The sequence below is a fragment of the Capricornis sumatraensis genome, chromosome 2, assembly GCF_032405125.1.
Source record: "Capricornis sumatraensis isolate serow.1 chromosome 2, serow.2, whole genome shotgun sequence".
In the NCBI taxonomy this organism is placed as follows: Eukaryota; Metazoa; Chordata; class Mammalia; order Artiodactyla; family Bovidae; genus Capricornis; species Capricornis sumatraensis.
This window is the reverse complement of record NC_091070.1, coordinates 199,892,326-199,918,512: the sequence shown is the minus strand read 5'-3', so window position 1 is coordinate 199,918,512 and position 26,187 is coordinate 199,892,326. Positions and strand designations below refer to the sequence as shown.

Sequence of the window (26,187 nt, the reverse complement as noted above, 5' to 3'; positions counted from 1 at the left end):
AGAAATCAAAACCACAATGAGGTACCATCTCACGCCAGTCAGAATGGCTGCTATCCAAGTCTACAAACAATAAATGCTGGAGAGGGTGTGGAGAAAAGGGCATCCTCTTACACTGTTGGTGGGAATGCAAACTAGTACAGCCACTATGGAGAACAGTGTAGAGATTCCTTAAAAAATTAGAAATAGAACTGCCATATGACCCAGCAATTCCACTGCTGGGCATACACACCTAGGAAACCAGAATTGAAACAGATGCATGTACCCCAATGTTCACTGCAGCACTGTTTCTAATAGCCAGGACATGGGAGCAACCTAGATGTCCATCAGATGAATGGATAAGTAAGCTGTGGTACATATACAAAATGGAATATTACTCAACCATTAAAAAGAATACATTTGAATCAGTTCTAGTGAGGTGGATGAAACTGGAGACTATTATACAGAGTGAAATAAGCCTGAAATAAAAACACCAATACAGTTTACTAACTCATATATATGAAATTTATAAAGATGGTAATGATAACCCTATATGTGAGACAGCAAAAGAGACACAGATGTATAGAAGTCTTTTGGACTCTGTGGGAGAAGGCGAGGATGGGATGATCTGAGAGAATGGCACTAAAACATGTATATTATCATATGTGAAACAGATCACCAGTCCAGGTTCAATGCATGAGACAGGGTGCTCAGGGCTGGTGCACTGGGATGACCCAGAAGAATGGGATGGGGAAGGAGGTGGGAGAGGGGTTCAAGATGGGGAATACATGTAAACCCATGGCTGATTCATGTCAATGTATGGGAAAAACCACTACAATATCACAAAGTAATTAGCCTCCAATTACAAAAAATTAATTAAAAAATAAACAACAAACAAAACAAAAATACAAACCCAATCATCAGCAGACAGGATTACCACCTCACGCAGCCTTGCCTATCAGAGGAAAAACAAACTAGCAAACAAACAAACAAAAACTCAGCACAGATCTCACCCTATAAGAAGCTTACACAAACCACTGGACCAACCTTAGAGGGCAGAAACCAAAAGGAAGAACGAATTCAACCTTGAAGGCTGGGAAGAGGAGACCTCAAACATAATAAGTTAAAAAAATAATGAAAAGGCTGAGAAATACTACACAAATGAAGGAATGAACTAGAAACACAGAAGTCCAAATAAATCAAGAGGAAATAGGCAAACTACCTGAAAACAAATTCAGAATAATGATAGTAAAGATGATCAAAAACCTTGAAAGCAAAATGGAGGAAATGCAGAAATCAATTAACAAAGACCTAGAATAATTAAAGAATAAACATGCAAAGACAACACAATTACTGAAATTTAAAATACTCTAGAAGGAATCAATAGCAGAATATCTGAAGCAGAAGAATGAATCAGTGAGCTGGAAGATAAAATGGTGGAAATAACTTCTGAAGAGCAGAATAAAGTAAAAAGAATGAAAACAACTGAGGATAGTCTCAGAGACATCTGGGACAATATCAAATTAACCAACATTCAAATAATAGGGGTCCCAGAAGAAGAAGAGAAAAAGAAAGCATATGAGAAAATTTTTGAAGAGATTATAATTGAAAATTTCCCCAACATGGAAAAGGAAATAGTCAACCAAGTCCATGAGGCACAAAGAGTCCCATACAGGATAAACCTAAGGAGAAACATGTCAAGACACATACTAATCAAACTAACAAAGACAAAACACAAAGAATATTAAAAACAACAAGTAACATACAAGGGAAACCCCATATGCTTAACAGCTGATCTTTCAACAGAAACTCTGCAGGCCAGAAGGGGTTGGCAGGATATATTTAAAGTACTGAAAGGGAAAAATCTACAACCAAGACTACTGTACCTGGCAAGGATCTCATTCAAAATTGATGGAGAAATCAAAGCTTTTCAGACAATCAAAAGTTAAGAGAATTCAGTAGCACCAAACCAGCTTAACAACAAATGTTAAACGGACTTATATAGTCAGGAAATACAAGAAAAGAAAAATGCTCTACAAAATCAACCCCTCCAAAATTAAGAAAATGGCAATAGGAACACATGTATCAGTAATTACTTTAAATGTAATGGATTAAATGCTCCAATGAAAAGACACAGATTGGCTGAATGGATACAAAAACACAACCCATGTATATGCTGTCTACAAGAAACCCACTTTAGACCTCAAGACACATATAGACTGAAAGTGAGAAGATGGAAAAATATATTCCATGCAAATGGGAAGCAAAAGAAAGCTGGAATAGCAGTCCTCATATCAGACAAAATAGACCTTAAAATAAATAAAATTACAAGAGATAAGGAAGGACATTACATAATGATCAAGGGATCAGTCCAAGAGGTAGACATAACAATTGTAAATATCTGTGCACCCAACATTGGAGCACCTCAATATATAAGACAAACACTAACAGATATAAAAGGAGAAATTGACAGTAACACGATAATAGTAGGAGACTTTAACACCCCACTTACATCAATGGAGAGATCATCAAAACAGAAAATTAATAAGGAAACACAAGTCTTAAGTGATATATTAGATGAGATGGATCTCATTGATATCTTCAGGACATTCCATCCAAATGCTGAAGAATACACCTTCTTCTCAAGTGCCCATGGAACATTCTCCAGGATAGACCACATCTTGGGGCACAAATCAAACCTCAGTAAATTTAAGAAAATTGAAATCATATCAGGCATCTTCTCCAACAACAACCCTATGAGACTAGATATCAATTACAAGAAAAAAATCTGTAAGAAACACAAACACATGGAGATTAAACAATACATTTCTAAATAACCAACAGATTACTGAAGAAATCAAAAGGGAAATCAAAACATTTCTAGAAACCAATGACAATGAAAACACGACAACTCAAAACATATGGGATGCAGCAAAAACAGTCCTAAGAGGGAAGTTTATAGCAATACAATCCTACCTCAGTAAACAAGAAAAGCATCGGATAGCCTAACTTCACACATAAAACAACTGGAAAAAGAAGAAAAAAATCCCCAAAATTAGTAGAAGGAAAGAAACCATAAAGGTCCAAGCAGAAATAAATGAAAAAGAAATGAAAGAAATAATAGTAAAGATTAATAAAACTAAAAGCTGGAACTTTGAGAAGATAAACAAAACTGACAAATGTTTAGCCAGACTCATCAAGAAGAAGAAAAAAGAGAAGAATCAAATCAACAAAGTTAGAAATGAAAAAAGAGAGGTTACAACAGACAGTGCAGAAATATAAAGGATTATAAGAGAATATCACAAAAAACTATACAGCAAGAAAATGGACAACCTGGAAGAAATGGACAGATTCTTAGAAAAGTTCAATCTTCCAAGCCTGAACCAAGAAGAAACAGAAATTATGAACAACCCAATTATAAGCAGGGCTTCCCTGGTGGCTCAGAGGTTAAAGCATCTGCCTCCAATGCGGGAGACATGGGTTCAATCCCTGGGTCGGGAAGATCCCCTGGAGAAGGAAATGGCAACCCACTCCAGTATTCTTGCCTGAAGAATACCCTGGACAGAGGAGCCTTGTAGGCTACAGTCCACGGGGTCACAAAGAGTCGGACACGATGGAGCGACTTCACCTCACCTGCAATTATAAGCACTGAAATTGAGGTTGTGATAAAAATCTCTCCAAAAACAAAAGCCTAGGACCAGATGGCTTCACAGGAGAATTCCATCAAACATTTCAGTTCAGGTCAGTCGCTCAGTCATGTCCAACTCTTTGTAACCCCATGAACCACAGCATGCCAGGCCTCCCTGTCCATCACCAAGCCCTGGAGTCTGCCCAAACCCATGTCCATTGAGTTGCTGATGCCATCCAGCCATCTTATCCTCTGTCATCCTCTTCTCCTCCTGCCCCCAATCCCTGCCAGCATCAGAGTCATTTCCAACGAGTCAACTCTTTGCATGAGGTGGCCAAAGTATTGGAGTTTCAGCTTCAGCATCAGTCCTTCCAATGAACACCCAGGACTGGTCTCCTTGAGAATGGACAGGTTGGATCTCCTTGCAGTCCAAGGGACTCTTAAGAGTATTCTCTAACACCATAGTTCAAAAGCATCAATTCTTCGGTGCTCAGCTTTCTTCACAGTCCAACTCTCACATCCATACATGACCACTGGAAAAACCATAGCCTTAACTAGACAGATCTTTGTTGGCAAAGTAATGTCTCTGCTTTTCAATATGGTATCTAGGTTGGTCATAACTTTTCTTCCAAGGAGTAAGCGTCTTTTAATTTCATGGCTGAAGTCACCATCTGCAGTGATTTTGGAGCCCCCCAAAATAAAGTCTGACACTGTTTCCACTGTTTCCCCATCTATTTGCCATGAAGTGATGGGAACCAACATTTAGAGAAGAGCTAATGCTTATCCTTCTAAAACTCTTTCAAAAAATTACAGAGGAAGGGACACTTTCAAACTCATTTTATGAGGCCACCATCACCCTGATACCAAAACCAGACAAAGACAACACAAAAAAAGAAAACAACAGGTCAATATCACTGAAAAACATAGATTCAAAAATCCTCAACAAAATTTTAGCAAACAGAATTCAGCAACACATCAAAAAGCTCATACAGCATGATCAAGTTGGGTTTATTCCAGGAATTGAAGGATTCTTCAATATACACAAATCAATCAATGTGATACACCATGTTAACAAATTGAAAGATAAAAGCCATGATAATCTCAATAGATGCAGCAAAAGCCTTTGACAAAATTCAGCATCCATTTATGATTAAAACTCTTTAAGAAGTGGGTACAGAAGGAGCCTACCTTAACATAGTAAAGGCCATATATGATAAGCCTACAGCAAACATTATTCTCAATGGTGAGAAACTGAAAGCATTCCCTCTAATCTAAGGTAAGGAACAAGACAAAGTGTCCACTTTCACCACTATTATTCAATAAGGTTCTGGAAGTCCTAGCTACAGCAATCAGAGAAGAAAAATAAATAAAAGGAATCCATATCAGAGAAGAAGAAGTAAAGCTCACATTGTTTGCAGATGACACGATACTGTACATAGAAAACCCTAAAGATAATATCAGAAAATTACTAGGGCTAATCAATGAATTTAGCAAAGTTGCAGGATACAAAATCAATACACAGAAATCACTTGCATTTCTATATACTAACAATGAAAAATCAGAAAGCAAAATTAAGGAGTCAATCTCATTCACCACTGCAACAAAAAGAATATCTTGGAATAAACTTACCTAAGGAGACAAAAGAACTGTACACAGAAAATTATAAGATACTAATGAAAGAAATCAAAGATGACATAAACAGATGGAGAGATATTCCATGTTCCTGAGTAGGAAGAATCAATATTGTGAAAATGACTATACTTCCAAATGCAATCTACAGATTCAGTGCAATCCCTATCAAATTACCAATGGCATTTTTCACACAACTAGAACAAAAATTTCACAATTCATATGGAAACACAAAAGACCCTGAATACCCAAAGCAGTCTTGAGAAAGAAGGATGGAGCTGGAGGAATCAACCTTTCCGACTTCAGATTATACTACAAAGCTACAGTCATCAAGACAGTATGGTAGTGGCACAAAACCAGAAATATAGACCAATGGAACAAGATAGAAAGCCCAGAAATAAACTCATACACCTAGAGGTACCTTATTCTTTACAAAGGAGGCAAGAATATACAATGGGGCAAAGATAGCCTCTTCAATAAATGGTGTTTGGGAAACTGGACAGCTACATGTAAAAGAATGAAATTAGAAGACTTCCTAACACCATACACAAAGATAAATTCAAAATGTAAATGTAAGACCAGAAACTATAAAACTCTTAGAGGAAAACTTAAGCAGAACACTCAATGACATAAATCAAAGCAAGATCCTCTATGACCCACCTCTTAGAGTAACAGAAATAAAAACAAAAATAAACAAGTGGTGAAGAGCCTAAGCTACTCCATCTTGTAAAAGAGCTCCATTTTGCAAAGGTACCAGGCAAACAGATTTAGACTTTGAATATTGCCTAAACTTGCCAGTCAGCCCTTAGGTTAAACCTCCTGACTTTAAGTTCAAGAATTTTTGATTTACCTTGGAAGTAATGAGTTACATTTGTGATTTACCTTGGAAGTAATGAGTTACATTTGTGATTTACCTTGGAAGTAATGATTTACCGTGGAAATAAAATAACCAATCAGAACTCGTGGCCAGCCTGGGAAATGGGAACCAATCAGAACCCAACACCTAACCCTTCCACAGAAGGTAACCAATTAGACATCTCCCAACCCGGAAACTCCCATTTTTCAAATTTTTCACATGAGAATACCCTATATGAGCAATGTAACCCAGAGCTCAGGGCTCCTCTCCTTAGCCGCTGTGTTGGTAACAGTGGGAGCCCCAGCTCGAGCTTGGTAATAAAAACTCTCTTACTTTTGCATCAGATGTCGGCTCCCTGGTGGTCATTGGGAGATTTCGCGACTTGGGCATAACAGTGGGACCTGATTAAACTTAAAAGGTTTTGCACAGCAAAGGAAACTATAAGCAAGGTGAAAAGACAGCCCTCAGAATGGTAGAAAATAATAGCAAATGAAACAACTGACAAAGGATTAATTTCCAAAATATACAAGCAGCTCATACAACTCAATACCAGGAAAACAAACAACCCAATCAAAAACTGGGGAAAAGACCTGAACAGACATTTCTCCAAAGTAGCCATACTGATAGCTAATAAATACATGAAAAGATGTTCAACATAGTTCATTATTCAGTTCAGTTCAGTTCAGTTGCTCAGTTGTGTCTGACTCTTTGCAACCCCATGAATCACAGCACACCAGGCCTCCCTGTCCATCTCGTGAGTTCACTCAAACTCATGTCCATCGAGTCGGTGATGCCATCCAGCCATCTCATCCTCTGTTGTTCCCTTCTCCTCCTGCCCCCAATCCCTCCCAGCATCAGAGTCTTTTCAAATGAGTCAACTCTTCACGTGAGGTGGCCAAAGTACTGGAGTTTCAGCTTTAGCATCATTCCTTCCAAAGAAATCCCAGGGCTGATCTCCTTTAGAATGGACTGGTTGGATCTCCTTGCAGTCCAAGAGACTGTCAAGAGTCTTCTCCAACACCACAGTTCAAAAGCATCAATTCTTTGGTGCTCAGCTTTCTTCACAGTCCAACTCTCACATCCATACATGACCACTGGAAAAACCATAGCCTTCACTAGATGGACCTTTGTTGGCAAAGTAATGTTTCTGCTTTTCATTATTAGAGAAATGCAAATCAAAACCACAATGAAATATCACCTCACACCAGTCAGAATGGCCATCATCAAAGAGTCTACAAACAATAAATGCTGGAGAGGATGTGGAGATAAGGGGACTCTCTTGCACTGTTGGTGGGAATGTAAGTTGATGTAGCCATTATGGAAGACGATATGGAGATTCCTTAATAAAAACTAGGAATAAAACCATCATATGACCCAGCAATTTCACTCCTAGGCATATACCCTGAGGAAACCACAGTTGAAAAAGACACATGTATCCCATTGTTCATTGCAGCACTATTAAAATAACTAGAACATTGGAAGCAACTTAGATACCCATCGACAGATGAATAGATAAAGAAGTTGTGGTACATATACATGACAGAATATTACTCAGCCATAAAAAAGAACACATTTGAGTCAGTTCTGATGAGGTGGATGAACCTAGAACCTATTATACAGACTGAAATGAGTCAGAAAGAGAAAGATAAATATCATATTATAACACACATATACAGAATCTAGAAAAATGGTTCTGAAGAATTTATTTACAGGGCAGCAATGGAGAAACAGACATAGAGAATAGACTTATGGACATGGGAAGAAGGGAGAAGGTGAGATGCATGGAAAGAGTAACATGGAAACTTACATTACCATATGTAAAACAAATAGCCAATGGGAATTTGCTGTATGACTCAGGAAACTCAAACAGGGACTCTGTATCAACCTAGAGGGGTGGGATGGGGAGGTTCAAAAAGGAGGAGATATATGTATACCTATGGCTGATTCATGTTGAGGTTTGACAGAAAACAACAAAATTCTGTAAAGTAATTATCCTTCAATAAAAAATAAATTTTAAAAAATTGTGAGACAGGCTTTTTAGTCTCCTATTGTTCTCAAATAAAACTTGAAAGAAAAAAATACCCGACACAGAAATTTCATTCAGTATATTGCATTTGAACCATGCTTGGGCAACATTTTCCTTTCTAGTAAGTTTGTTATGCTTTAGTGTTCAGTGAAATCTATTACCCATCTGCTCTTTAACCTTCTTGTAATAGCTTCTACATTATTTTATCTTCAAGCTTCAAGGGAGATTTCTGTATGTGGCTTACAGTTTGAGAGAAGGACTAATTGTGAGATGAGCCTTTCTGAAATGTCAAAGCAAAATAATACATATGTATGATGTGCTCTTCTGGGTTGCAAATAAATGTTTAATGAGGCACTGCAGCAAGTATGGTTAATACCAATAAGTGCAGTCATCTTATGCTTTTAACATATGTCAGTTCTTTGTATAATTTTCTCTGCAATGTTCTGGATTTCAATTGATGTTTCATGGTGTTTAGGTTCAGTTTTCTGTTGCTGTTTTAAACTAAAATTTTAATTTATATTGGTATCTAGTTGATTTGCAATGTGTTAGGTGTACAGCCAAGTGATTTAGTTATACATGTACATATATCCATTTTTCAGGTTCTTTTTCCATATATGTTATATACAGAATACTGAGTAGATTTCCCTGCTATGCAGTAGGTCCTTGCTAACTATCTCTTAAAATATAGTAGTGTGGATATGTTAACACCAAGCCCCTAATTTACCTTGCCCCTAATTTTTCCATTTGGTAACCATAGGTTGGTTTTCCAACTCTGAGTCTTTCCTCCAAACTGCTCCCTCACCAGCTTAACTGGGATCCCAACACCATCTTCCTTTGTCTGAACTCATGATGCAGGGTAGTTCACACACAACAGATGGGGCCACATGTTGGACATTTGTCCAAGCTAAAGGTCAAGGGTGGGTAACCACCTACACTCAACCAACTCCCAGCCCAACCTACACCCTTGTTGGGTTCCTTTCAGATCTCTGCCTTCCCTTCCCCTAAGACTCTGAACAATGAGACTTTCCTTTATTGGTTCAGCAATGTGGTTCAGTGCTAAGAATAGTGAAGAGAGTGAAGGACCATAATCTCATCCTCTCAGAGTGACCGGTCTGTGCCTTTCTGACTCCCTGACCCTGGGGGACCTGCCAAATTTCCTGCCCAGGATACTCCAAACTAACTTTCCTCCCCACCTCCAGTCAAACACACAGTGTCCATCTGGCCCCTTCTTGGAGCATAATGAACTAGCTTAGTGACCTAGGAACCAGTTGCAGGAGGACTGGTCTCAAGGTCCCAGCTTCAGGCACTGGCTGGGGAGATGTCCCTTCAGGAGGCACATGGCGCAATCACAGCACATCACAGGGCTGAAGGGACGTCTCCTCTGGCACCAGCGCCCTGGGCTAGGAAGGGCAGGGGTGGGAGGAAGAGTACTTGTGTGCAGAACCATAAGATAGCAGGGCTGGATGCAGAAAGACTAGAGGTGGAGTACCAGGGGCCTGGTTCTGGTCAGTGTCCAGGGTCAGGAGGACAGGCCCCAACATGGTCTACAGGAATGGCAGGGCTGAAGAAGCCTGTCCTCACACACAGTGGCCAGTCCACATGCCAGGGATTCCAAGGTGCTGTCCTGTGGGAGAGGTGACACCAGCTGTCCTGGATTCGAGTCTGACATCCCCCCCAACAGCCAAGGCTTGTGCCCAGCTAATTCCTCTCAGGTCCTCTAGCACCAGGCGTCCACTCTTGGCCTCTGAGGAGCCTGAGGCCTTGCCTGTGAAGAAGGGCTGCCAGGAGGCTGGTGACAGGGCTCTGCTTAAATCTCTTCCGGGTTAGAGACCCTTGCATCTGGACAAGTCTGTAAAGTCTTCCCTGCTAGCACAAGATGGGTGCTGGCTGGGCCCCTCTACATACATGGTGAGGAAGCTACCAGAGAAGAGCAGGAGGCTCCTTCCCCAACAGGTCCTGGTGTGAGCATCTTCCCTCTGAGCCTTTGGAGACAAGCCCTTTCTCCTGCCTCAGCTGTCACAGGGGCCTCGGATGCCAGGCAGGGTGTGGGGCATGAGGGACCCTGGAGTGTGAGGTTGCAAGGGGGCTGGACATGCTCTCCCTGCTGGGGTTCTGGCCCCACAGAGCAGGTGGAGAGCAGGGGTCATCTCCCCTCCTCCTCTCCACTGTCTTCCCTCCACTTCTCTCTCTTCTGTTTCACCCAATTCCTTTCAGAGAAGACATACACACTCCATATGATATTGTGAACTTTATCCAGAAATGGGGAAAGAGGATGCCATGTGAGTGAAACAAGGGTAGACCCATCTCACACACGGGAGAGAGCTAAGCCACAGGGCAAAGAAGTCACACAGGACTTAGCAGGCCCTGTGATGGCTCCCTAGGTGTCCTCGTCGTAGTTCCCAAAACCCCACAACAAGCCTGTTTTATTTGAATTACCCAGGTAAATCACAAGTCCTGATAAAAGAGAAGGTTATGTGAAGACAGAAGCAGAGGGACATTTGAAGATGCCACTGGACTTGAATGTGGAGGAGGGCCCAGGAGCCAAGGAATGCAAGGATTGCAGCTCCAGATGTGAAAACGGCAAAAAGTGCAATCCTAACCTAAGTCTCTGGATAGGGGACCTTCCAACATCTTGGTTGTGTCCAGGGAAACCCATTTCTGACTTCTCACTCCAGAACTATCAGAGGATAACTTTGTGTTGTTCTAAGTCCCTAAGGCAGAGGCAATTATTTTAGCATCAAAATAGAAGTGAATACAGGGATAGACAGGCAGGCAGAAGGCAAAAAACACAGAGGAGAACAGACATGCTGGAAGAGAGCAGGCAATCAGGATTAGTTGGACAGTGAGAGATACAGGGAGTCAGAGATGGAGAGATAAGCAGATAGGGAGCCTGGAGAAAAGTGAGAGGAGAAGGGTGGAAAGTCTACTGCTGGGCAGGAGGCAGGAGATGAGGCAAGCTGGCAGGTGGGCAGATCAAAGCAGGAAGTGGGCAAAGAGGCAAGGACAGGGAGAGTGACAGCAAGACAGAATGGCAGGCAAGGGCCCTCAGAGCTTGTCCTTGTCCCCACCTGGATCAGACAGCTTCCTGAGCTGCAGGTGGATCCCATTTTTGGATCTCTGCACCATGACTGGAGTGGGCACAGGGACCTTGAAGCGATCCGGTGACAGCTCAAAGCGAAGCAAGATCAGGGCCACAGCCACCTTCAACTCATTCATGGCAAACTTCTTCCCGATCCAGTTCCCGGGTAAGGAGGGGAAAAGGAAGAGAGCAGAGGCTTCTAACCCCTGCTGAGCACAGGGATTCAGGGCTGTCCTCCACATGGCCCAGCCCTGATCCCTTCCTTACTCATCACAATGAATTTGCCAGCAAAGCTTTGGGCCAAACTCTCCCCCTGACCTATGACAAAGCCCACCTCTCCAAGGACTGTCTCCAACCTTCTACTTCTGCTCTCAGCAGGAAACCTGTAAGCAGGCATCAGTGCTCTAAGCCACAGAGTCAAGTGAAGTGGATCAAAATGTGAACTAGTACTTTATTTACTCATCCATGGGCAGTTCCTGGTTTCAGGTCAGCCCAGGGCACTGTAGGGGGAGGGGTCCTGAGACACCCTCTCGGGACCTTACCACCTATGGTGGAGAAACAGGCTGTTCAGTCCCAAGAGATGACAAGACAGGGTTGTGCAAGGAATCAGAGTGGCAACAAGGAGGCTTCCTAGAGAGGACAAGGGTTAATGACCCTGAACCTGCTGACCATTTGCCTCCCAATTAATGGTCTGACTTCTTGTCTCCCTTCAGCTCCTCAGTCAATTTACCTTTGGAACCTTCCCATTCTAATCCAGAAATGACCCTCCTAACCATCCTTTGGGCTCCTCATCTGGCCTTTTCAGTTTCCACTCCTTCCCTCCCTCTAAAGCCACAGTAGCTCCAGGCCTGCTATGTTCCCCATCACAGGGAGGACACGTCCCAGTGCCTCAGCGGCATCACAGCCCTCTCTGGATTCCTCCTCACTCACCTGGGGTCTGTCCCTCTCCTCTTCCTGACTCAGTAACGTTGAGGTCCCCTCCCCTCGCCTCTGCCATCCTCATGCTCAAGGCTCAATCCAGTGACCACCACCCTCACCCCCTCTGCTGGCTGCACCTCTTCCCACTCGGGACCCTCAAGTCACCATGGGTGTTAACTCAAGGACACATCACATCCAGTGCCCAGCACAGTGCCAGATCATGGATCCCCCCACAGTCTGCTCAAAGAATGAATGAGTGAAAGAGTGGATGGGTGAATGATGTCTGTCTTGAGTAGATGTGTTGTTGACAGTGAGCCCTGGGGGAGGACAGCGTTATCATCCCTATGTTCCCATCTCCTAGCACAGGTCTTGGCACACGGAGACACACTTAATACATACCTTCATATTTAAACAAAATTAATTGAATTGAAAACATCCCAAATGGAGTGAGAATATTCAGTCTGACCTAGGAATCAAACCGCCTAGTCCCTCCTGCCCTCTAGTGGCAGCTGCATGACATGCAGCCATGTCTACAAGGAAGGACTGGACCCTAGTATAAACCAAATCCTAGAACCAATTTAGAAGACAATTTGCTTCAAACCTGTTCTACAAAGGTTGATTCACCAACTGAAAATTTCCTAGGGCTGTAGAGTCAGAAAAAACTTGTTTCTACTAAGTTTCAAAGTCACTGAAATTACGAACCCATGGACTGTATGTAGCCCACCAGTCCATGGGATTCTCCAGGCAAGAATACTGGAGTGGGTTCCATTTCCTTCTCCAGGGGATGTTCCCAACCCAGGGATCAAACCCAGGTCTCCTGCATGGCAGGCAGACTCTTTACCAACTGGCCTACCAGGGAAGCCTAACTTTCTATAGCCTTTGCGATTGTCACAGCAATCACTTAGGAGTGTATCATCCAGGTTAACAGCTATTTCAAGGGTGCTTTATACTTTACATGCAAGGGATTTTTCAAATGCATCTGTCAAATACAAAGAAGTTTTCCCCTGTGGGGAAAGAGCAAATTAACCAAAATGACATGGTCAGGCTCTCTCGCCCTGCGGCCTTTTGCTCTTGTAAACAATGATTATGTAACATGAGATCACGAATAGCACTGCATTCACATTTCACATGGTACTCGCTTGGACTGGGGCTACTTTTGTTATATAAACTCCACCTGGAAAGGCCCCGGGGGTGGCGTGTGGTACACCTTAATGAGTTTCACCAAGAAACCCCTGGCTCCTGCTGCACTGGGTCTACACTGGAGTGACGTCACGGTTATGTTATATGAAATCATGTTCTGGCTGCCTTATGGTTGTGTTATGACTGCTGCTCCAGCTGCTGCGTCAGCTAGGAGACAGGCAGTGTTATGGCGGCCTTGCCAGCCAGGAGAGAAGAAACGTGTCTGCAGTTCCCATGGCTCCTCCAGTCTTCTTCCAACGTCTTAGCCCATGCCTTGACTACCCTGGGTTCAGAAACAATGTGTACAGTGTGAACAGCAAGATAGTTGGCACCATGAGCAGAATCAGCAATACACTCCCCAAGGCAGACTTGATTGTCCTCCACTTTATGCTTTTTGTTACTAACATTAGACTCTGTAGAATCTGGGACTACGGTATATAACCTCTGCTATTATATAAAGAACTTTGGTGACAGGAAAATATGTCATGGTTATATTAATACACAGTCAAAACTATCAGAGCTACTGCAGAAATAGAGAACACACTCATGACCATGAAACTTTCTTCAAATGACAACTGTAACTGATCCTATACATGGAAGGTAGTTGAAGTTCCAAACCCGTGCAAACATGACAGATACTGTGAGGGGGAATTGATGAATTAAACAGAAAGGCAGTGTGCCAACCAGGAATGTGGGAACAGAGAAAATCATCTTTTAAGGTGACTGAAATTGTGCTAACCAAACATGTAGTTTAACGTTCATGAAAACTTAGAGTGCTAAAAAGTTATACTCCTAAAGTGAGGAAAACTCTGGATACTTTGGATCGGCCACTGACATGGAAATAAGGTCAGTCCTTGTGGACATCAGGAGGTCAACGCCATTGTGGAGGGCCCTGCAGGCTTTCTTATGCATGGAGACCCAGGCCTCCTTCTCAGCACATCAACATACAAAAACAGAACTTCATGCTCCACATATGAATGTAGACAGTCACACACAGCAGGTAGCAACCAGTGACACCTGCTTCCCCAAGTCCAGAGGCCTCGCCTGGATCCTCCTGAGAAGGGCAGGAAGGCATGGCTGTGTCGAGTAGAACCTGATGTGAACCAAGATGGGTCAAACACCTGCAGGGAGATGTGCAGATGGGGCCAGGAGATGTGGGGTCAAACTCCTAGCATCAACCTACCAGGGGACAAGAATCTCAGAGCAGGAGCAGGACAGGTTGTTGTGGAGAGGGCATCCCATGCCCTCCTCCCACCACCATTGTACCCCTGGGTTTGGCCACACCTTTGGGTTGTGATGAAGCCCATAAAAAGAGAGGAGAGGATGATTCCTGTGGGGCAGAGAGGAGAGAGAGGAGCCTGATGGTCCCATGGTGCAGGGGATGTGCGTCTTCCCAGGACAAACGTCCTGGGAGCCACCATGGGAGTACCCTCCTTCACTCAGAATAAAGTGATGCTCTTGAAGACAGGTGGGTGGGGCATGACAAAGCACATGAGCACTGATTAGGAGAAGGTGACCAGGGCTGAGGATTAAGAAGTAAAAGAGCTGCAAGTTTACACTTAGGAGCAGTCGAGTGACAATTCACATTTATCAAGTGTCATTATGACTCTGGGGAATATGTAGTAACTCGCTTAATCCTCACACAGCCCTCAAGGCAAGCACTCCTATATCTATGAGCAGATGAAGCACTTGAGCCTCAGAGGGGTTAAGGGTTGGGTCTATGATCCCACAGCTAGGAGGGAGTAGGGCTGGGATTCAGACCCACTGGGAGGTGAGTTAGTGGGTGGCCTCCAGCCCACGGCAGGGCTCCCAGATACATGATCAGCTGCTCTCTGCCATCTACTAGGGGGCACCTGAGAGACCAAAGCAACTGATCCACGACGTGCAGTCCTTGAGCTCCCTCCTTTACTTAGACTCCATATGAAAGAACCATGCCTCCCCTTTGGCCGGTTTTCTCTTAAGCCTTCATGTTTCAAGGAATTAGAATTTTAGGCTCCATCATACCACCATACAGAAGGGTCAACATTTGTTTACTGAGCTTTAGTTGCATTCAAGCTCTGTGTCAATCATTTTTTTTTTCAATTGGAGGTTAATTGACTTACAGTGTTGTGTTGATTTCTGCCGTACAACAATGAAAAGAATGCACAATTACATACACACTTCACGGCAAATAGATGGGGAAACAGTGACAGACTTTATTTCGGGGGGCTCCAAAATCACTGCAGATGGTGATTGCAGCCATGAAATTAAAAGACACTTACTCCTGGGAAGAAAAGTTATGACCAACCTAGACAGCATGTTAAAAGCAGAGACATTACTTTGCCAACAAAGGTCCATCTAATCAAAGCTATGGTTTTTCCAGTAGTCATGTATGGATGTGAGAGCTGGACTATAAAGAATGCTGAGTGCAGAAGAATTGATGCTTTTGAACTGTGGTGTTGGAGAAGACTCTTGAAAGTCCCTTGGACTGCAAGGAGATCCAACCAGTCCATCCTAAAGGAAATCAGTCCTGAATATTCATTGGAAGGACTGATGCTGAAGCTGAAACTCCAATGTTTTGGCCACCTGATTCGAAAAACTGACTCATTAGAAAAGACCCTGATGTTGGGAAAGTTTGAAGGCAGGAAGAGAAGGGGACGGCAGAGGATGAGATGGCTAGATGGCATCACCGACTCAATGGGCATGAGTCTAAGTAAACTCTGGGAGGTGGTGATGGACAGGGAGACTTGGTGTGCTGCTGTCCATGGGGATGCAAAGAGTCAGACATGACCAAGCAACTGAACTGAACTGAACTGGACATACATACCTATATATAGGTATATATGTGTGTGTGTGTGTGTATGTATGTATATGGGGAAGAAAATGGCAACTCACTCCAGTATTCTTACCTGGGAAATGCTGTGGACAGTAGAGCCTTGTGGGCTACAGTCTATGGGGTTGCAAAAGAGTCAGACACAACCCAGCAACTAAACAACTATATACATATCCCCTCTATCTTGAACCTCACTCCACTTTCGCATTCCACCCCTCTAGATCATCTCAGAGCAACAGGCTGGGCTTCTGTTATAAAGCAGCTTTCCACTAGCTACATATTAATATTTTACACACGGTGGTGTATATATCAACACTACTTTCTCAGTCTGTCCTACCATCTCCTTTCCACATGTGTCCACAAGTCCATTCTCTATGTCTGCATCTTCATTCCTTCTCTGCAAATAGGTTAATCAAATCTGTTTCTCTAGATTCTATATATCTGTATGTGTGTGTGTTTCAATATTTGTTTTTCTCTTTCTGAGTTACCTCACTCTGTGTAACAGGCTGTAGGTTCATCCACCTCACTGAAAATGAATCAGTTTCATTCTGTTTTATGACTGAGTAGTATTCCATTGTGTATATGGAACACATCGTCATTACCCATTCATCTGCCAATGGACATCTAGGTTGCTTCCATGTCCTGGCTGTTGTAAATAATGCTGCAATGGACATTGGGGTACATGTCCTTTTTGAATTCTGGTTTTCTCAGGTCATATTCCCAGTAGTGGATGGTTGGATATATGGTAGTATTATTTGTAGGTTTTTAAGGAAAAGTGTTTTTCAAAACTCATTCAAACTACACAGTAAATATTATCTTCAGGCAGAGAAAAGCTAGAGCCTCCTGGAACTGGGAATGCACAGGTGGATTACTGGTCTACCACGTGTCCTACAGAGTACTTAGCTGAGTGGTGAGGTGAAGTTCATACCTGCAGGTAAGGAGCGTCCATCAGGGAAGGTAATGGGCTTGCTCAGCTCTCTGCCAGTGACTGGTACTGGTGGATAGAGTCTCATGGCCTCCTTGATGCACATGGTGGTGTAGGGCATCTGGTCCAGATGGTCCCCGAAAGGAAGCCCACCTGAGGGCAGGCAGAACTGGACAACCAGGAATTCTCTCTAGCTCAGATGGGACAGGGTTCTTCTATCTCCTGGACATTCACCAGGTGATGGAGGTGCCATCCCCCAAGAGGCTCAGGGTCTCTTCCTGGCACCTCTGCTGATGCTCAGGGTGGGAGGCTAGAGCATACAGGATCCAGGAGATGCCACTGGCTGTGGTGTCGTGATCCTTGAACATGAACGTGTCCACTTTGGCACGGAGGTCCTTGTCAGACAAGCTGCTCCCATTCTCCATCTGTGGAGGCAGGGCCAGAGTGCAGGGTCTGCCCTTCCTGTGTGCTTCTGCACAAAGGCTCAGGCCTCTCCTGCCCACACTCACTCTGGCAAAGAGGAGGATGTCCAGGAAGTCCAAGTGCCTCCTGCTCCTCACCTTCTCCAGCTCTCCCTCCTTCTGCAGGTGAGCCTTCCTCTCCTTGATCACTGCGTCTGTCCCAGAGCAGTGGTTCCCAGCCAGAGCTGAGGACTCTGGGGGCCCATATGCAGCACCCACCATAGACCCATCTGCCCCTCAGGCCCAGTCTGGGTGCCAGGTGGATGAGGTGGGTGGCACTGGGTGAGCATGTCAGGACTGAGAGCTCTAGCGACATCTACTCCAGGCGGCAATCCCTGAAGTAACACAGCCCACGGAGGCTCTGCCTGAATGCTGCTGGGAGGGGTCTCACTCAGTCATCACCAACCTGGTGACTCCTGTAATTCCCTATTCAACACCTGACATGCTGACCTCTGGGTTCCCAGTCCAGCAGCAGGAGGGTGTGAGCCAGCTCCTGAAGAGAAAGCAGGAGTCTGGGCTGTGCCTGAAGGGTCAAGACCAGCCACTTTCACATGAGCCTGATGAAGGAGCAGCCTACGAGGAGGGGAACCTATGTGTTGATGGGCGAGCTGGCAGGCCTGGTGGTCCCAGCGGCCTTTAGGGGTCAGCCTGTAGATGAGGTCCTTCTGGTGGAGAGCATTCTTCAGTTGGGAAAAAATCAGATGACCAAGGTCCCTGATGGCCTGGATGCAGGACTGAAAGTTCCTGAAGGGAGAGGACACAGAAGAGATTGGAGTTGAGGGAGCCTCTGACCTGGAGAAGTCACTCAGTTGTGACCCCATGGACCGTAGTTTACCAGGATCCTCTGTCCATGGACCTTTCCAGGCAAGAGTACTGGAGTGGGTTGCCATTCCTTCTCCAGGGGTTCTTCCTGACCTGGGGATCGAACCCAGGTTTCCTGCACTGGAGGCAGACTCTTTACCATCGGAGCCACCAGGGAAGCCCAAGAAAGTGAAGTCGATCAGTCAGGCTTCCTTGATAGCTCAGATGGTAAAGAATCTGCCTGCAATTCAGGAGACCTCAGTTCGATTCTTGGGTTGGGAAGATCTGCCGGAGAAGGGAAAGGCTACCCACTCCAGTATTTCTGGACTTCCCTTGTGGTTTAGCTGGTAAAGAATCTGCCTGCAATGCAGGAGGCCTAGGTTCAACCATGGTTTGAGAAGATCCTCTGGAGAAGGGAAAGGCTACCCACTCCAGTATTCTGGCCTGGAGAATTCCATGGACTGTATCGTCCATGAGGTCACAAAGAGTCGGACACAACGGGGCAGCTTTCACTTTCTGACTTGGAGAGGGAGTGGGGCTCTGGGTGGATGATTCTTCAGTCAGAGGGGACAGGCAGCACGGAGGGATTGTCATTTCTGCCTCGTTGTCCTGGAGCCCCTCCTCCTGGAGTCCTTTACAGGTGTGCTGAGGGTACAGGCTTCTCCTTGTGTAGGAATCAGGGACCTGTGACTGAGTCAAGGACGGTCTGGGTGGAATCTGACCGTGGTACATGTCTCTCTGCAGAATGTTTTGTGCTGAGAAACATCCTATCTGCCCCTATTGCCTCTCAGTTCCTTCCCTGCTGGTGAGAACAGGACCCTGACCTGGAAGAGCTGTCATTGACCTGTCTGTCTGGACACTTCCCTGGTGGCTGAAGGCGCACTTCATAATGGTGTCCAGGGTCATCGAGGAGACATGTCCAAAGATCTCCAGATGTGAGTCCTGGATGACAAGCTCCTCCCACTTGTCCTGTGGAGGGAGGAGGCACTGGCCCTGCTCTGCTCCCCTAGAAGACCTGTGCTGCCAAGGCCAGGCTTTCTCTCTATCTCTACATCTTCAGATGAGATTTCTTCATTTTCTAAGCAGATACGTTTTAGCAATTTAGTGCTGTAAGACACATAAATAATGTGATGCCTATTTATTTGAACCTTTACTATACAACAGTTATATTCTCTTTTAATAGCTTAATTAATTCTGAATTTTAAGAGTAATGTTTAATAATACCTCAAATGGGGCAGAGCAGAAAGCATAGTTTCTCAGGGGAAAAGGGAGAATCTTTTGTGTCCTGAGATCAGAACTGGAAAGGTGATGTCCAGCATGAGCAAGCAATTATTTCAAGGCAAGCTAAAGTGGCTCTAATAGGGCTCCTATAAGGGGCATGATCTACTCAGTCCCTTTCATTCATTTAATGTTGCCTAATACCTGGTGATACTTCTGCCAGATCAGAGGTGATGTTTGTGAAGGCTCAGTTCTGTGAGTGTAAACCTGGACTCATTTCCTCCCATGAGTGGCTCAGTGATGTGCAGAATCCATGGAACCCAGGCCAGAGCCCACCTGTGTGACATCTTGGGATGTCCACTCTGCCACTGAAGCTGCCATTGCCCAGGCCAGCCAGGGCCAAATTGCACTGACCTCCTTGATCTACTCCCCTGTGTTCAAACATGGAGATGGGAGAAGAGTGGACCCTGAATACACCATGGCCCTGATTTCTCTTGGTGAGGAGAAAATTATGGATCCAAGCTGGAGCCTAGATGTTCCTCTGTCCCACCTAGCTTTAATGAGTGCTCTCTCGTACTAAGTCATGAGTGTGTCATTCCATGGGGCTCTATTCAATGGATGCCTGAGGGACATAAGTGTCTGATAGTGGACTTTGTCAGCTGTGCTGGATTCTAATGATATGGTGACAAGCGATGGACTTACCAGCATCACTTGGACAGAGTCAGCCATGATTCCCACACAGGGCTTCAGGATGTCATAGGGGAAGGCTGGGGTCAGCATCTGCCGGTGCTGGAACCATGTCTGCCCCTCCAACAGCAGCAAGCCTGTCCCTGAACCACAGATGGGTGGGTATGGGCATCGGGGAGACTAGGGCCATCTTGGGAGGAACCAAGGGTGTCAGGAGAAGTCTCATCATGGGCAAGGGTCAGTGAGGCCAGAACATATTAGGGATGTGAATTTCCAATATGTCTGTCTATAGCATGTGATTATGACAGCAGTGAGACAGAGGTCTAGAAATGGGGGGCAGGTAATTGAAGGACTCATTGAAAAGTCAGGCTGGGAACATTAGAAATGACTGAGTAGTGATGAAGAAGAGGCTGAACTTCAGGAGGGCTATAGCACCATTACATAGACTGATGGTTTTATTAGAAGAAGAGAAATGAGGTTTGATTGAGAGATGAGGGTGCCTGGCACCTGTTGTTTTTCATTTACACAGAGTCTGCTCTTGGTTAACCTAAATGGTGTGTGGTCAGCAGTTGTATTTAAATATACTTACCAATCCAGGGCTTCAGGTATCTGTAGGCAATATGAGCCTTTGGGTCTGGAAAGTAAGGAGGGAACACAGATGGGGTGAAACAGTGTACGGCCTCCAGAGCAACTGATGTTTAGATGATGTGGTCCCTTCCCTTCCTGGTGCTTGCCAGATGGTGGTCTGTCTGAAGCCACCACACCCTTGCCACCCATCTCTAACTCTCTCTCTGTCCTGACAGTCACGGTGGTCCCAGGAAATCAGACTCGGTGTTCCAGAGCAGAACACCCACAGTACTAAGGTGGTGAATTGCCTTGAAACATAAACTCTGTTCAGTGCCAGAGAATAAGACAGAAGCTATATTTCTTCAACAATCTGTGGTGGTCTGGCCATCTCATGACCCAGGACAGGCAGTAGTGAAGAGGTGCCCAACCTAGATCAGTGCCCTACCAGGATCACTCTGGATCCACCTGAAGAACTAAGAGTTTAAAACTATTTCTTCTGACCTGGAATCTCTGCAGGTGGACCTGCAGGCTGTCCACCATCATCCTAAGATCAGATTCTGTCCTATGTTGGGTAGAGTTATGGGCCAACACTGTAAACTGCCTACAGAAACTTACATCAAGTGGATAAAGAATTGTCTTCCAGATCTGAGATCAACTCAGTTTGGTTGTAAAATGAAAAAAAGGAAGATGCAAAAGAGAAACCAGACCCAGGTGTTTAAGCATGTTTTAGTCTGGCTTGTGGTTCTGGAGGGTGTTTGGAGGAGCTTAGGCCTTGCTGTCTGATATGCCAGTGTCCTGTGGAATTTCACACCTAGGGGCATGTACTCAAATGGAAGATTGTCTCCTGCTGAGGGTTTCCCTCTCACCTGATCTCCCCAGGACCATCTTCATGTAGTCAGGGTCGTAGACCAACACGAAGGCCCTTGTGCCCCACAGCCAGTGAACACAGGCCCTTGGGTATTTCTCTACCCTTTTCAGTAGGAGTGGAAGCTCACTCTCCTGTTGGAACTGTCACCAAGGGAAACACAAGTCAGTAATGTCTTTCTTTTAGTACTGGAGCTGGTGAGGGGGTTACGGTCTGAAGGGTACCAGGTGATCACTCTGGATCCATCAGCAGAACTAAGTTTTGAACTATTTCTTCTGATCTGGAATCTCATCCAAACTTGCAGGCTGTCCACCACCCATCCTAAGATTGGATTTGTCCTATGTTGGGTAGAGGTATGGGCCTACAGAAACTTATATCTTGGATAACTCCTTGGTTTATGAAATTTTTGGAAATAACTTGTACATAGTGACATAACTGCTTGAGCAATTTATGATAATTTGTATCATTTGGTAAGCAGTTTTGTCATATAACTTGGTTGATTTAGAGAGTAAATAGGTATTTTAGGAATTGAATTTATATATTAATTTCATTTTGCCATGATGATCATTATATTTGTTTAATATCATCCCAGCATACACGTTAATGTTTCTTAGTATGAAAAAGTCTTTGGAATGTATATGGCTAGGTGGAAAAATTAAATACCACATTGTGTGTATATATTATTATTTTCCATATTGTGTGTGTGCACTGTTGTAGGACAAATTCTGAGTGTACACATATGTAAATGATACTGCAATAAGATTTTGATATGTGGAGTTTTAATCTCATTTTCATTGACTAATTGTCAGGAACTTTTGTACACTTCCCATCTTATAGTGGAATCTTTGCAAACTCCTGAGTGTGGACCACAAAGGCCTTTCCTTTCTGACTTTACCCTCTCTCTATGCTTGTCCTGACAGGCTGGCAATTCCACAGGACCCATTGCTCTGCCCCCAGGATGCTGCTGCCAGCGCTCCCTGCACTGGCTCCACCTGCTCCTCTTCCAGGTCTTTACACACATTCTTCCCTCCACCTGGTGGCCTGGCATCTTTGCCACAACTGCAAAAAGCAATTGTCTCTCCTCAACTCTGGAGACTCAGTTTGTTTTGTCACCTCTGGATTTCTCATCAACAGTTGATTAAACAAATGTTCCAAGTAGTCAAATCTTTATTTCAGTGACTTCTGTGTGACTCAGATCAACCCTCTGTACTTTGATATCTGATCTCTGTCTGCATCCTTCTACCATCAAGACTCACCAGCTCTGAGGCAACTTGTCCACTCTGGGTTACATTCCTTCACTGAGCTTGTGTTTACTGAGCATTTACTCTGTGCCAGACATGGATTTAAGGCACTGAACTAGGATGCTGCTCTAGGATGCTGTTTGGACCCTGAAGGGGCGTAGAGGTGACTGAGAGATCAACTGGCCATAACAGGAGGGCGTCATGAATGTGTGATGGAGGGAAGACAAAGTCCATGGGGAAGCTTTGGGGAAGGGAGCCTAACAAAGACCTGGATGTTAGAAAGCTCTTTGTCCTGCACTTGGTCATTCTTTGATTCATAATTTACCGAGATGCTTTCAGGATAGAAACATGAGCCAGAGGCAAGGTTTCCCAGAAGAAGTTCATAGCTACAATCTTGCAGAGAGAAATAGTTGAATCCAGTTACCACTGACTTGTGAGAAGGACATCCAAGGGAAAAAGTCCTCTCCTCTCCTGGGAAACCCAGGATGAAAATGACTTGGGCCTGGGGCTTGTGAGACAGTCATAGGAGGGATGAGATCATTCCGGGGAGAGGGCACGTGGGAGCCGAGTCCCAGAGGCTGGTGTGCACAGGCAGTAGGGGAGGACCTTGAGTGACCTGGGGTGCAGGAGATTAGGAAGGAGCAGGGAGAGAGGTGCCGGGCCAGCCCGCATGGGGCTTGGGCTGCTTCTAGTTCTCGTCTTTGGCTCCACTCTGCTCTAATCGTGCTGCTAAGAGGGACCTCAGCTCTCTGCAACCTGTGATTATCTCCTAAAACTTCTTTAAGCCACAGACCCTTGCTGACCCATGTCCATGTGGGCCCTGACTTTGCTCTGAGCTCCCCCACCCTCAGGCTTTGGTGCCAGTGCTGGGTGGGCAGGTGCTGCCCCTCCCAACCTGCAAGCTGCTCCTGTCCCTCCTGCCTGTCCCTCCACACAATGGACTGACACCGCTCTGTGCAGGCTCTGTTTTGGGGGCTGAGGGTGGGAGGATTACAGGCTCAGTTCCAAGAGCTCATAGTTCAGAGAGAGGACACCAAGCAGGCAGTTCTCCTCACCTTGCCCCATCCTGGAAACTTCACTACTGTGTGTGGCCTCTGGTGTGGGTTTCTGGCACTGACCTTATGGGACTAGAAAATCCCTTAGTCTGAATGAACCAAGCCGGTTTGTCTCCACACCTGACGTAACCCAACCCCGCAGGTAAGCCTCTTTTCCTGTGACTTGACACCTTCTTAGATTCCTGTCTGTTGTCCCCACACACAGTGAACCCATGGGGCTGATCCATCAGACTGCACATCTGTGCTCTCAGGCAAGCACAGGGCCAGGTATGAACTTGCTGAGTGTGACCATGCTCTAGATCTCCGGCCCTCCCGACCCTCCCACTCCCCCATCCTGCTCCATCCTACCTCCCACTTGTGTCCGTAGAACCAGTGGGAAGGAGGAGACGGGAACTGATGAAGGGCTTTGAGCAGCCACTGTCTGCGCAGGTAGAGCTGTGCCGCCTTGAGCAGAAGCAGAACCAGGCAGAGCAGGGAGACCACCTGCAGGAGCCCGGAGACCCCGCCCAGGGCTCTGGAGGGGCTCAGTGCAGAGACACTCATGGTGCAGTGGCTTCTGGATCACTGACTGTCCCTGACTGTGCCTGACCTCCCCTGAGCACCCAGCCTGATCTGGGAGGATGTCCCCGCCCACCTGGGGGAGGGTGAAGGTGAAGGCAGAGCTCAGACTGGGCTTCCAGGTTTGTTGCTGTTTTTGCATTTGTTTTCTTAAACCAATCTCTCTTTTGTTACAAAATGTAAGTATTATAAAGAAGATAGTATTTATAACTTGAACTAGGAATTTGCCTTGTTCCAGAATCCTGCAACCTATCACATGCTTACATTTTTTAAACCTTTAGACAGTTTTAAATGAAACAGAAAAGTAAATGTTTTTTAAAGTTTCCTGATGGCTGAGTCCCTTAGCTCTTCACCTGAAACTAACACATATTGTTAATTGACTGTACGCCAATACAAAATTGGGCTTGTGCTCAAAGGGTAAAGAGTCTGCCTGCAAATTCAGGAGACCCAGGTTCGATCCCTGGGTCAGGAAGATCCCCTAAAGAAGGGAATAGCAACCCACTTAACAGGAGCAGCAGCAGTATTCCTGCCTGGAAAATTCCATGGACAGAGGAGCCTGGCATATTCCAGGCCACAGCATGGCAAAGAGTTGTACTCAACTGAGTGACTAATACTTTCTTTTCAATAGAAAATATACAGAGTAAAAAAATAAAATAAAATAAAACCATGCAGATAAAAAAATAAAGCTTCCTTGGATAACTTATCCCTGGGTTACCTTATTTAGCAGTGTGATATTGCACAGAACCAGTGTTTAATTCTGTAGTATCAAATAACCTTGAAGTACCCCACTTGACCACATTTTCATTTATCCAATGCAACTGAAAATTTCACAGACTCCCTCCTTTTTTTAACCCTACAGTAGGTTAATGCATACTGAGGTTAAGGATGATCGTGTATTTTTTAAATTTTCAGTGACTTGTCTATGTGAATGCCTCTATTTTCCATCTTAAGAAATGAGAGAATATAAATTTGAAATACAATGAAAGATGGCCACTACTGAAATACGGCAGTCTTAGTTTAAAATAAAAAAGCTTTGGGGTTGTATAATTAATGTTTAGAGAAGTTTTATTGGAAGAAACTTTAAGAGAAGTTGATGTGAAGACAGAAGCAGAGGGATGTTTGAAGATGCTGCTGGATTCATATAGGAAGGAGGGCGCAGAGCCAAGGAATGCAAGGACTGCAGCTCTAGATGCAGAAAAGGCAAAGAGCAGGGATGCTGTCCTAGATCCTTGGAGTGGGGCCCACCACCATTTTGGTTGTGTCCAGGGAAACCCATTTCAGATTTCTGACTCCATAGCTGTCAGAGAATAGCTGCTGTTCTAAGTCCCTACATGCATGTGCATGCTAAGCCACTTCAGTCATGTCTGACTCTTTGGGACCCTATGGATAGTAACCTGCCAGGCTCCTCTGTCCATGGGATTCTCTAGGCTAGAATACTGGAGTGGGTTGCCCTCCTCTCCTTCAGGGGATCTTTCCTACCAGGGATTGAACTCATGTCTCCTGCGTTACAGGCAGATTCTTTACCACTAGCGTCACCTGGGAAGGCCTCTTAGTTTCTAATGCTGTGGTTAATTATTTTAGCAGCAAAAAGAAGTGAATATAGGGAAAGACAGGCAAGCAGAAGGGGAGGAACAAAGGGAGATATTAGACAGAGTGGAGGAGGGAAGTCTGCTGGGCAGGAGGCAGGAGATATGGCAGGCTAGCAG

The 26,187-nt window shown here is 44.8% G+C and overlaps 1 protein-coding gene across 1 annotated transcript; it reads right to left on the bottom strand.

The window, feature by feature from the left end:
- Positions 1-11,160: 11,160 nt before the first annotated feature.
- LOC138072592 (cytochrome P450 4A11-like) lies at positions 11,161-24,466 on the bottom strand. Its single transcript, XM_068963607.1, has 10 exons — positions 24,272-24,466; positions 21,629-21,770; positions 20,785-20,829; positions 20,211-20,338; positions 19,135-19,259; positions 17,516-17,644; positions 17,028-17,195; positions 14,558-14,618; positions 14,337-14,412; positions 11,161-11,357 (listed from the first exon to the last, which is right to left on the bottom strand). The coding sequence occupies exons 1-10, from the start codon at positions 24,464-24,466 to the stop codon at positions 11,161-11,163; spliced, it is 1,266 nt and encodes a 421-aa protein (XP_068819708.1).
- Between the last annotated feature and the right edge of the window lie 1,721 nt (positions 24,467-26,187).